Source organism: Fundulus heteroclitus, chromosome 8, assembly GCF_011125445.2.
Source record: "Fundulus heteroclitus isolate FHET01 chromosome 8, MU-UCD_Fhet_4.1, whole genome shotgun sequence".
Taxonomy (NCBI): domain Eukaryota; kingdom Metazoa; phylum Chordata; class Actinopteri; order Cyprinodontiformes; family Fundulidae; genus Fundulus; species Fundulus heteroclitus.
In genome coordinates, this window is record NC_046368.1 from 1,072,935 (window position 1) to 1,085,054 (window position 12,120).

Genomic DNA, 12,120 nt, shown 5'->3' on the forward strand with positions numbered 1-12,120 from the left:
AAAATATTTACCTTGATGTTTTCTTTTCACGCCTGTCAGATTTTCTTATCTGGATGCCAAAAATCACAAGTCAAGGACCAGCACAAAGCTGAAGATGGCTTCTAATTTGGCAGTGTGGTAAAGGACAAATGTACTGTTTTATTGCAGCATCTCGACTAACTTAAACTAGAACTTTCTTGAAGATATTTCAATTAGCCCTGCTGCTTGATGCATGCTTCTCAGACTAGAGCCAGTGGTACTGTGGCTGAGTGAGTCACGACGTGCACAAGGTTTGACCTTAAATGTTTGAAAAGCTTAAAATAACACAGAGAACAGATTTTGTGTTTCTCTGTGTCAGTTGATGAAAATGAACAAATAGGTACTATTGTGTCAGGCAGGCTATTGATGGAAGCCCTTCTGTCTTTCGTGACATCTTGTGTGGGTCAAAGGTCATCTCTATATGAATGTCTGTGCTAATCTGATCAGCTGTTTATAAATAATAGACAGATGTCAATGGAAAGCCACCATCCCTCTGGATTCCTGACAACTGCTGTTTTTCTGGGGAACCCTAAAGAGAGGGCTGCCTTGGGTGGTAGGAAGAACAATTTGTTTAACAAAAAAAAATCATTGATTTAACTGTAATGACTATGCCAAAATTATTTAATTTTCCACTGTTGGTTTAAAATGCAAATAGTAACTACAGAATGTTGATCCTTTTATTTTGAAAGGATTATGTAGACCCACTTCCATCACTGGTTGATTTCTAGCATTACTGTATCTCCTAATTCTGCAATAAATTGCTTTGTTGAATATGAAGGCTTTTATTTTGAAGAGTATGTTTATGTCTTAGTTTGAAAGTTCTACATATTTGTCTTTTCAATATTCATTAGGTCCATAAACCATGTGGAGCCTTTTTTTCCTCCAAAAACACTGTGTACTATTTCATCAGCTAACAAGTTAGTTTTCATTTTGAAAATTTCGGTAAGTCTTATTCAAAAGGCCAACATAGTTCCATTTCCAACACTGATCCAAGCATTTGTGTTAAGCCCAATGCTGTAATTTTGTACAGTGGGAAATATAAAGCTTTTGTATGTTTAGGTCTTATTTTGAAAGCACAGTATAGCCCGATGGTGCAAGGATCTGCTATTTGAAATATGATGGCTTTTGTTCAAACCTTGAGTTCGACCTAGAGTCTTTCTGCAGGGAGTTTGGAGAGTTATTCCTGATCGTGTGCTCTGCCCCTGTGCCACAAAAACAATCAGAGATTCGATATTCTTTGACTTCTGTGTGATTGTGAAAGAAAAACATCACACCAGGCATTTTGTAAAGGCAGACATAAATCATACAATGATAACTACAGTGGGAAATTTGTGGCCATGACAGTGAAAATGAAAAAAAAAGTTACAAAAACAGTTTCAGAAAGTTCCTTCCATAGAAACGTCTCAAAAATTGTGCATTTTGATGATTGATTTCTCCTATGGGCCTTTTGGACGTGGTCTTTGGCTAATTACGATGCCATGTCAGTTCAAAACGCCAATTGAAGCAATAGCACACATCTCGAGTTGATGCCATTTTGATATACTCTACACATTGTATGGGTGCACCCTATGGTTTGGGTTGCATTAATGTCGACAGGATAATTATAAAGAGTCCAGTTTAGAGGTGGAGAATAATAGCTGCCTCCAATGCATTGCACGGGGGAGTGAACTGCTTTGTGAAGCTCCAGTCATTCCTATGCTATGGCAGGCCCCAATTAAATCTGTGATCATTACTCTTTTTTTGGCTTCCAAAAATGAAAAAAAAAAAAAAAAAAATGAAAAAAAAAAACAGTGGTTTCAGTGTACTGCATCTAAACCAGACCTATAGATTCAAAACTAAGTTTCTGGAACCCATATAGGAAGTGAAATTACCATTTATTTTTTATTCTTGGGTGTGTATTTAGCTCTGGGTTCTCAATACGCATCTGGAAAAACCAAAACATCGATGGATAAAATGTTAACCTTTATTTATGAGGTGGCAAATTTAAGTGTTTGATCTCATTAAAGTATCTACTGCTCTAAAACACAGTGTTTTGAGGAATTTAAAATGTTACACTTTAGAAAATAGGAGAGTCTGGAAACAGAAACATTTTTCCATTATCAGTTTTCCATTTTCCATACTTACTAAAACCTGAATGATGAATGTAAACTTTTAACCTTTTGAAACTAGGCACCCTTTATTATAACATAATATCATACTGCCCCAAAGACTGGTATTAACTTATCTTATTGGACCATTACTCATGGAGAACTGACTCCATGTTCCCTGTGTTTCTTAGACTGTTCACAGATAAAATGTGCACCATTCCCAACCATTTCTCACAGCCAACAGCAACTGTGCTGATAGCGTAATTCTTTACAATCAACATAAGAATCAATATGCGCCTATATTAAAAATAAATTTAGATTTACATATTCTAGACTGAAACACATTAAAAAGCGCTGGCTTTTTCTGTCTCCCTTTCAAACTACAAATGAAGGTTTTATTTCATGTTTGAAAATTATTCAAATTTTTATTATTACATTTATTTCTGCCGACATTTGTTGCTTACAGGTTAGAAATAGAAGTTACATTCATCCACATAACCAAAAAGACCAAATAAATATGCAAAATAAAATGTATTTATTTGATCATTTTTATTGTTTTTTTTCATGCATCTTTATCAGATAACAATACAAATTCAATTCTACTTTCTGATCTAAAGCCCAAAGGCAGCCTTCAGAGACACATTAATAAGATTGTGAGCAAGAGAGTGTGCGTTCGTGTGTGTTTGTGTGTGTGTGTGTGTGTGTGTGTGTGTGGTAAACGCAGCTCCTATTTATAGCAGCTTCTTGAAGACACAAAGCACACAGCGTTGTGATGGCCTCAGCTGCCTGAGGCAGAAAGGGGGCATTGTGAGGCAGGCCTGCGCTCCCCTCTGTGTGCATGTGCACGTCAGACCATAAACCGGTCGAAAAGGGGGAGAGACAGACAAGGCGCATGAGGGAGAGATCAGTGGGAGAGGAGCTGTATTTCTCAGAGTATTAACAAATGATTCATTGTGAGTTAATTGACCCGCTGTGAAAATGATTAAGTAGAACCAGTGTACTGTACATTTGGCCCGCGACATCTTTGGAAGAAACTGCTGTGGGACAGAAAGAGAGCGAGCAGCTGTTTTGGGTGGAATAAGGGGAAGGAAAGGCCGTCCAGATTCAATTTGTGCAAATTCGTGATGAAAACGTGGCAGATCGCTAGAAAAATCCAATCTGCCATTGTTGTCGGTTCATGAAATCTAACTGACAGGTTCTGCTTCTGTTTGATAATCCGTTATAAGGAATATTGCGGCTCTACTGGTTTGTTTTTGGAGGGCCTCCAGAGAACATAAATGTCACTGCAGAACCCCAAATGTCCTTTTCCACTGCTGTCAACCTTTCGGGCTGCCCAATGTTGTCACTTTGATTAGGGGTAACGTCACGCAGCTAAACCCAGGGACCCAGCTGCTGTCATGGCTGCACACAGACTACAACCACAAACAGACCAAGCCTTTGATTTTTTCCTTTGATAGGAGGTTAGACTGTACTGAGCCAAGAAAAGAAAAAAAAAACTCACTAGTTTCTGGAAGAGGTCCCCAACTCTCTGGTGGTGGCTCCACTGCTGGACGCGGGGCAAAAGTCCATCGTAGAACTCCTTGTGGATCTCGTAGAGCTCAGGCACTTTGAAGAAGATGGTTTCTATCTGGGCCACTGTGAGAACGGGCTGCGACGTTGTGGCAGCAGCCTTTAATGGTTTCATTGGCTGAGAGGAACAAACGGATTTTTAGTTTAGCTGGTTTAAGAAAGGAAAGCACAGATTAATAAACCAGTTAAGTCAAAAGGCCATTTTCTATCTGCTGTCCCTGGACGGCTGCAAAATATTCCCCTTAAACACACAATAGTCAGCAGGTTTCAGAAACATACTGGGGGGGGGAGGGGGACCCTCAGTGAAGAGCACCTTTCTCAATTAAACATATTTAGTTTCTGCACTGCAGAATTATTAAAACTCTTACAGTACATGTGAGGTAAATATGCACATGCCTGACAGAAGTTCATACCTTTTGAGTATGAACTTTTTTTTCCATGTTGTAGTCCCAAACCTCAACAGATTTAATTGTTTTTGTTTGTTTGATTTATTTTTTTCCAATAGATCTACACAAAGTTGTGGATAGGTGGAAACTAGAAAGAAAAAAAACACATTGTTTTAATTTATTATTTTATTTGTTAATAACAATGAGGAAAGTGTCGTGTGCATTTTTGTTAAGCTCCATTCCCTCTCATAACCCTAAAAAAAAATTCAGAGCACAAAACCAACTTCAGAAGTCACCCAGTTAGAAAATACCAGTGCTCCCATGTAATCTAAGCTCAGGATAAATGCAAGTGTTAAGTGCTGAGGTTGGTTAGAGAACATTAGTGAGCAAATATAATCAAGATCATGGAACATAGCAGACAGGTCAGAGATCAGGACAGGTTAGAAAACAATCTCCCATGCTTTGAAGAGCTCAAAATACACAAACCACTGCTCAATCCATCAATTCAAAATGGAAAGAGCATAACAAAACTTCAAATCTAGAACGATAACTATTTAGTTCTATTTATCAGAGAAGCAGCCAAGAGGCCCGTGGTACCTCTGGAGGAGCTGCAGAGTTCCACAACTCTAGTGGGAGTACTTGATGACATGAAAACTATTAGTTGTGCACTTCACAAATCTGACCTTTATAGAAGACTGGCTTGAAGACCACTCTTGTTGAAAGAAAGACATAAAAAGGTCAATTTGCAGTTTGCTGCTAGCCAATCTATGGTGATGAACATAAATTAACTTTATGTAACAACATGTAGAACATTTTGTGTGGCAGAAAACATCCTGCTGTGTGGAGGCTTTTCTTCAGTTAAATGGAAGCTAAAACCAGTATAATTTTGGATGAAAACCTGTTGCAAAAGACTTGAGACTGAGGCAGAGGTTTTAGGTAGAGCAAGACAACGAGGCAAGACATAAAGCCAGAAGACTACTTTAGATCAAAGCATATCCATGTATTAGAAAGACCTAATTAAAGTTCAGATCTCATCGATTGAGCTATTTTGCCAGACTAACGGACAAACAGGTTGAAACAAATAAAGCCTGTATCATTTCCTTCCACTTCAGAATTACACGCTGCTTTGTGCTGGTCGTTCACTTATACTCCCAATGAATCACATTAAAGTTTGTGATTGTAAGGAGAAAAGATATTTAAAAGGTCCAAATAATAAAATAAATTTTCTTCTCATAGCGCCATTTCGTTTTATTTATAAAACCTTGAAAAAAGTATCTCTTCAGCCACATCAGCTGGCCAAAACTCATGAGTAAAGACGTCCTATCCGTAGTTTGCAGAAACCTGCTCTCTCTTCCTCCTACAATGGATGCTGATGAGTGGGTCAAAGCAGAAATGTTGGAAGACAAAGCGCTGAAACTGAAACCGTCGAGTTAAAAGGTGCTAACAAAAGGAAAGCGAAAACTGACTTCCATCTCTGGTTTCAGACAGCGTTACCTGACGTTTACTTAATGACAGGACGGTATTGCGCAATGCTGCTTGTCTCACCAGGAGCAGTGCCTCTAGGTGGCTGAGGTATGCTTCTTCTGTGGCCAAGATCCCGGACAGGACCCACTTCCTCATCTCCAAACCCTTTTCAAGGTCACACTCCGTCTGTGAAGAACACAAACATATCTGAAGTTTAAAAAATTGTCTAACAACTCTATGTCATGCAAAATAAACAATTGTGTCAATGTTTGCGTTCTTTTGTACTTTTTTCTAAGAAGAACAGGCAAATTAATTTCGCCTGACAAAATCTTGTTTATTCCTATAAGATGATTAAAAGATGGTGAATAAGACATTAAGGGTTTATAGTTACAGGCTGACCATAAAAGAGTTGCAGGAATGCTCAATGAAACAAAGACATCCTGCTAAAAAAAAAAAAAAAAAAAAAGAAACATCCCTGGCTGCTTCACCATTCCCCTCAGCTGAGTCAAAGCTCACCGAGGAACACAGACATGAGAGAAAACAGAACAACAGAGAAACTCCTCGGGCTGTCTTGTTTAACCACAAACTCTGAAATAACTCAAACAGACAGGGTCTCCCATGGCAGGAAAAAAAAAAGGTTGTGGTTTAAATATGTGCATGCAGGAGAAACACAAACACTGGCTCCAGTCTGGAGGTCCACGGATTTTATCTCTGGAAGCTATGAAGAAAAGCAGAAATTAGAAAATTGGGGAAACAATAAAAACAGTTGGCAGAAAATAACAAAAGTAGTGATAACAAAACTTTAAAAAGACAAACCAAACCATGCATCTAAACAAGGAGCAGAAGGAATTTATCCAGCATGACAAAGATGAAATTAGTTTATGCATTTAACCAAGTACATATCAAAACTGCCAAATGCATATTATCAAATGTATTTGCACATTTGTCTTTGCATATATTGTATCTGATCTTGAGCGACATCCCATTCTTAATTCATAAAGTTTAGAGTCAGCCCACTCTTTGAGGCTATAAATAGCTTCAAATCTTCTGTCTGGGAAGAGTTTCCAAAGGGTGTAAGAATATATTTGGGGGTATTTATGACCATTATTCCAGAAGCACATTTGCAAGGTCAGACATCGATGTTGGATGAGAAGGCGCCTCCAGTCTAATTGACCCCAAAGGTTTTCAGTCGGGTTACAATCGGGCTGTGTGCAGGTCATTCAAGTTCTTCCACATAAAACACATTCATTTACGTCTTTATGGCCCTTGTTTCGTGCATGGGTGCACCTTCATATTGGAATGGATCCCCCCAAACTGTTCTCAAACAGTTGGAAGCACAAGCCTTTTTATTTTTAAATGTCTTTTTATGCTAAAGCGTTGAGAGGTGCTTTAACAGAAATTAACAGGTTGAGTCAATCTACCTAAAATATATATATATATATATATATATTAGATAGCAAGACTGAGAACAACTGCTTGAGTCAAGTGATGATGTGCTTTACACTATTGCATCCAATGCTTTGCATTGCTCCTGGTGATATTAGGGCCAAAATGCAGCTGCTCGACCACATAAACCCATTCTATAAAGCTCTAATGCTATAAAGCATTTTCAGGCTGCTGGAGGCAGGGGCCAAACGAGGGATGACAGCATTTCTCATCCTTATAGCAGTAATAACTTAAAAAATAAGTTAATCTGTCTATTACTTTCAATTGGAATATCATACAATAGCACTAGTCATTATTGTTTTACAAAGAAGGGTAACAATATGTTGCATCATGTTTGCTACACTGCTTTTGCGCACACATACCGGGAGAGTGTCAATGTCTGTGGGCGTATATGCATTTATTACAACGATGGGGCAAATGGGTTTCAAACCAGTTTCCATGGCCACTGCATAAGTAGATGCTGATGCAGATTTCAGAGAACGGATGGGGCCCAGAAAATTACAAAACCCCCCAGGGTTATAATAGACTGCATTGCATAGGTGTGTGTTAACCAGCAGTGAAAATGCAAGGCTGAATATACTTTTTGACTGCAAAATGTCTGAAGATGCATCTCTATAATAACTGATTTTGGATAATACAGGTGGGTTTCTAACCTTCTCGGGTCAATGTATTACATGAGATTTGACTTTGAGTGGTTGCCTCTCCAGCAACAACAGCTGTGTTATGTGCGGCAGAGAGATCAGTAGAGACTCAATAGTTTTAGGAGGTTTGTGGTATCAGCTAGTAAATTTGTTACTCCATTGGACTAACTCGGAAACTTATTTTACTTTTACTTTCCCTTTGTTGAATTGCCAGGCCTGATAACACACTATGTATACTTCCATCTTGTAGAAAAATAAAAAAAAAAATTTTTAAATTAGTTAAGAAACGCAATTGTTTATTTGGCTATACATTCCTTTATTTTCCAGTGAAGGGTTTTAAATTACATCTATTTAGGTGTTGCTGAATACAAAGTTGTTCTGGTTGTATTGCATTTCGGCAAGTTAGAAAAACATTTAAAGAAAACATATATTCAATGAACATTGAGTTCGGTCCATATAGAAACAGAGCTCTGTCACAACCGTCATATTCTTCTCTGGATTTACATAGCACTTTTCCACACAATGATGGCCACCTCTGTTTCACCAGCAGGGTAACATCAATTTTAACTTGGCTTGTCATGCTACAGATGCACTGATCAATTGGCCAATAATCAAATTTTCTTTTCTTCTCATCAGCTATCAGCAGATTTTTCCTAATTGCAAATTACATCAACAATAAGATCTTCCACTATGTCTGATCTAAAAACTAAGCAAAGGGAATATAGTGACTTGGACAATAGGTTGGACAGTAAGATGGGAGAGAAAGATTTATTCAGGTTGGCAACATAGAGAGACAGAGCTGGGAAGGATGTTCAGCAGGTCAGGGTAATTAAGGATGGAGATGTAAATGTAATGACAGATGCAATAGGTGTGACAGGAAGATAGAAGGAGTGCTTTGAAGGGCAGATGAATGAGTAGAATGAGAGAGCGAAGTGTAGAAGAAGTGTCCGTTGTCGGTCAGCATGTAGCATAAAGATAACAAGGAAGGGTTTGAAAAGGATCAACAGTGGAAATGCAGTCTGATGAGACATACCTATTGGGGCGTGGAAGTGTCTAGGAGAGACAGCAGCAGAGTTTGACTAGGCTGCTCAGTAGGATCTTAGAGAGTGAGACGATTTGTGAGGAATGGAGGAGATATTTACCGGTATCAGTTTTCAAGAACAACGGGGATGTGCTGAGTTGTGGCAACCACAGAGGAATAAATGTGATGAGTCACACGATGAAGTTACGGGAAACAGTAGTGGAAGCTAGGCTGAGGTCAGAAGTGGGCATCTGTGGGCAGCAGAATGGTTTTATGCCAAGAAAAAGTACTACAGAGCCACTATTTGCTTAGAGGATGTTGAAAGAGAAATACAGAGAAGGTCAGAGGTTAGCTGCATTGTGTTTTTTGTAGATCCAGAGAAAGCATATGACAAGGTGTTGAGAGAAGAGCTGTATGAGGAAGTCTGAAGTAGCGGAGAAGTACGTTAAAGTGGTACAGGACATGTAGGAGAGCTGTAAGACAGTGGTGAAGTGTTGTTAGATATTAGATGAAGCTACAGGTTGCTGGTGCTATTGAAAGCAGTTATTGGGAAAATAACAGATAATTCATAAGCATTGTAGATACATATGGACAATGGACGGATAAACAAACAATCAGTTATCTGGGCAGCCCATAAAATTGGATAACCCTGACTGCATGCTATTCCACAGTCTGACAGATAATTCCCAGTGGTGACACATTTCCTACCGACATGCAAGGGGTGTGCCACTCTTGCAGCGGCGAGTCCCTGGTGATCTATAAGAAGCTGATGTAACCATCATTTGGGGCTCTATCACATTCCCTTTTCCCCTGTCAATATTATAAGAGCCTCAGTTGAATATCTGTAAACCCTTTCTCTGGCTTGTATAGATTAAAAGCGTTAAGGTATAGTTTCTGTTTCAAGAGTCATTTCCTACAAAAGAAGTATCCATTGTGTAAAAGGACTGAACAAAATACAGAGGTGTCCAACCACCGACAGGGGACAGTAGTTCATAACACTGTAAGTGTGCTGTGGGAGTTCAAAATGGAAGTGGGAATGCATCAAGGATTGGATATGTGAATGATATGTGACAGGAATCTCCATGGACTATGATGTTTGCAGATGACACTGTGATCTGAGAGCAGGGAGAAGATGGAGAAAAACCTCGAGAGATGGAGGTTTCCCCTGGAAAGGACGGGAATAAAGGTTAACTGTAGCAAGACAGAATACATGTGTGTGAATGAGAGGGACTCAAGCAGAGCCACGAGGTCACATGGAGCAGAAATAAAGAAGTTGGAGGATTTTAAGTACATAGGATCAGCAATCCAGAGCAATGTCGAGTGAGGAAAAGAGGTGAAGAAACATCTCCAGGCAGGTTGGAAAGGGTGGAGAAGAGTTCCAGTGAAACTGAAAACAAAGGTGTAGAAGATGTACACTGAGACCAGCAATGTTGCCTGGTTGAGACACAAGTGTATGACTTTCCACTTACACATATTTATTTTGAAGAGATTGCCTCTGTTTTGCTCTTTTCAACAGTGTAACCCATGGGACAGCTCATGCTGTTTTTGGTCTGAAAGCTGTTAGAAATGCCTCCTTCCTTTTGCTTTGCGGTCTTTGGGAAATAATTACAGGAAGTAGTTTCTGTTGTTAATTGCCATCTTTGTCATTGCAACTTTTGTACATTTGAATGAAATTTGTCCTCTGCATTTAACCCAGACCTTAGGGAGCAGTGGGCTGCCACAGTGCGGTGCTCTGGAAACATTCAAGGCAAGGCAAGGCAAGGCAAGGCAAATTTATGTATATAGCACAATTCAGTACAAAGACAATGCAAAGTGCTTTACATGATTAAAATATAGCAAAATAAAACAGAATAAAAGCAAGTAGGAATAAAATGTAGATAGAAAAAAAGAACAAAAAAGTGGTGATTCAGTTAACTAGAACAGTTGAAGGCAATCTTAAACAAATGTGTTTTTAATCTTGATTTAAAGGAACTCAGGCATTCCGCACCTTTACAATTTTCTGGAAGTTTGTTCCAGATAAGTGGAACATAGGAACTAAATGCTGCTTCTCCTTGTTTAGTTCTGGTTCTAGGTATGCAGAGCAGGCTGGAGCCAGAAGACCTTAATGGTCTGGATGGTTGATACACCGATAACAAGTCTGTGATGTATTTAGGTGCAAAGCCATTCAGGGATTTATAGACTAACAGAAGGATGTTAAAGTCTATTCTCTGAGATACAGGGAGCCAGTGTAAGGACTTTAGAACTGGGGTGATGTGCTCTACTTTCTTAGTCTTAGTGAGGACGCGGGAAGCAGCGTTATGGATCAGCTGCAGCTGTCTGATCCACTTTTTAGGCAGACCTGTAAAAACACCGTTGCAGTGTTTGATGTCAATTCGACTAAATATAAACGCATGGATTAGTTTTTCCAGATCCTGCTGAGACATTAGTCCTTTAATCCTAGTAATGTTCTTGGTCAAGGTCTTGGTCAAGGTACCAGAGTAGCAGTCTTTGGGATTTAAACCGGGGAACTTGTACCCTTCCCAGGACACAAGTGCCTTGCTCTTCGAACCACTAGGCCAGGTATATCGTCAAGAAGATGTTTTAACAGAAATCTTAACATGGCTGCAGCTCATTACTGACTCTGTTCATTAATAATCATAATTTCCTCAACAACAATCATAAATTTGGAAAAACATTAACATATCACAATGTCTTCAGAATATACAAAAGGAATGTATTTTTAAGAAGCTAATAACTGATTCAAATATTTATTCAAAAATCAAAAGATTAATATTGTTCTTCTAACAATAAGCTTGTATTAAATTGCAATGAAGCTATATATAGCACACACTGCAGTCTTATCCACATATCCACAGTCTCGTCCTCTTTACGTAACAGCGCCTCATCTTTAAAAGTTCATGCTTCAAGGGTACAGTGTGATCTCTTTCTGTCTTATTTATTTCTATGTTTCTGTTATACCTTCTTTTCTCTGTTTATGATGGCAGCCTGGGGAAGGGTTGTGATGTGTACTGCATTATGTATAACACTGGTTATAGTTCTGAGCTGTGTTTCCATTGCTCATGTAAATCAAGAAAAAATAGTGATTATATTCTGAGTTCTCTGAGTTTTATTTTAAGTGTTTTAACAACAACACAAAATCACTCTACACTTATTATTACACTACCAGCTATGCCCTAAGAAAAGAAAAAAATAAGTAGCTGTGACAAGCCTCCTTGCTTGTAAAGTAACATTAGGGTCCATATTAAACATGGAGAACAGGGTTACACAGCTTCAGTGCCTGAAAAAAGGAGAAGTTAAGCATTTATTCATCCTTTCAGACCACTGAAGATTTCTTGAGAAGGTGCCCAGATATTCAACGCCTTATTTTTTTTCCTTGACAACTAATGTGCCCATCTTTGGGTACACCTTAAAGGGACCTGGCTGTGTGATTGAAGCAACACACCTAAACAAGGCTCCTTGATAATATCTATATTCGATTCTTGCTTGTT

At 38.8% G+C, this 12,120-nt stretch overlaps 1 protein-coding gene across 1 annotated transcript in view; it reads right to left on the reverse strand.

Moving 5' to 3' along the window:
- bcr (BCR activator of RhoGEF and GTPase) overlaps positions 1-12,120 on the reverse strand; it is a 117,198-nt gene that overhangs the window by 43,340 nt on the left and 61,738 nt on the right. The window contains exons 3-4 of the mRNA XM_012871131.3: positions 5,606-5,710; positions 3,607-3,792 (exon numbers count right to left, since the gene is read on the reverse strand). Coding sequence (XP_012726585.2) covers positions 3,607-3,792; positions 5,606-5,710 — 291 coding nt within the window. The remainder of the gene's footprint in view (positions 1-3,606; positions 3,793-5,605; positions 5,711-12,120) is intronic.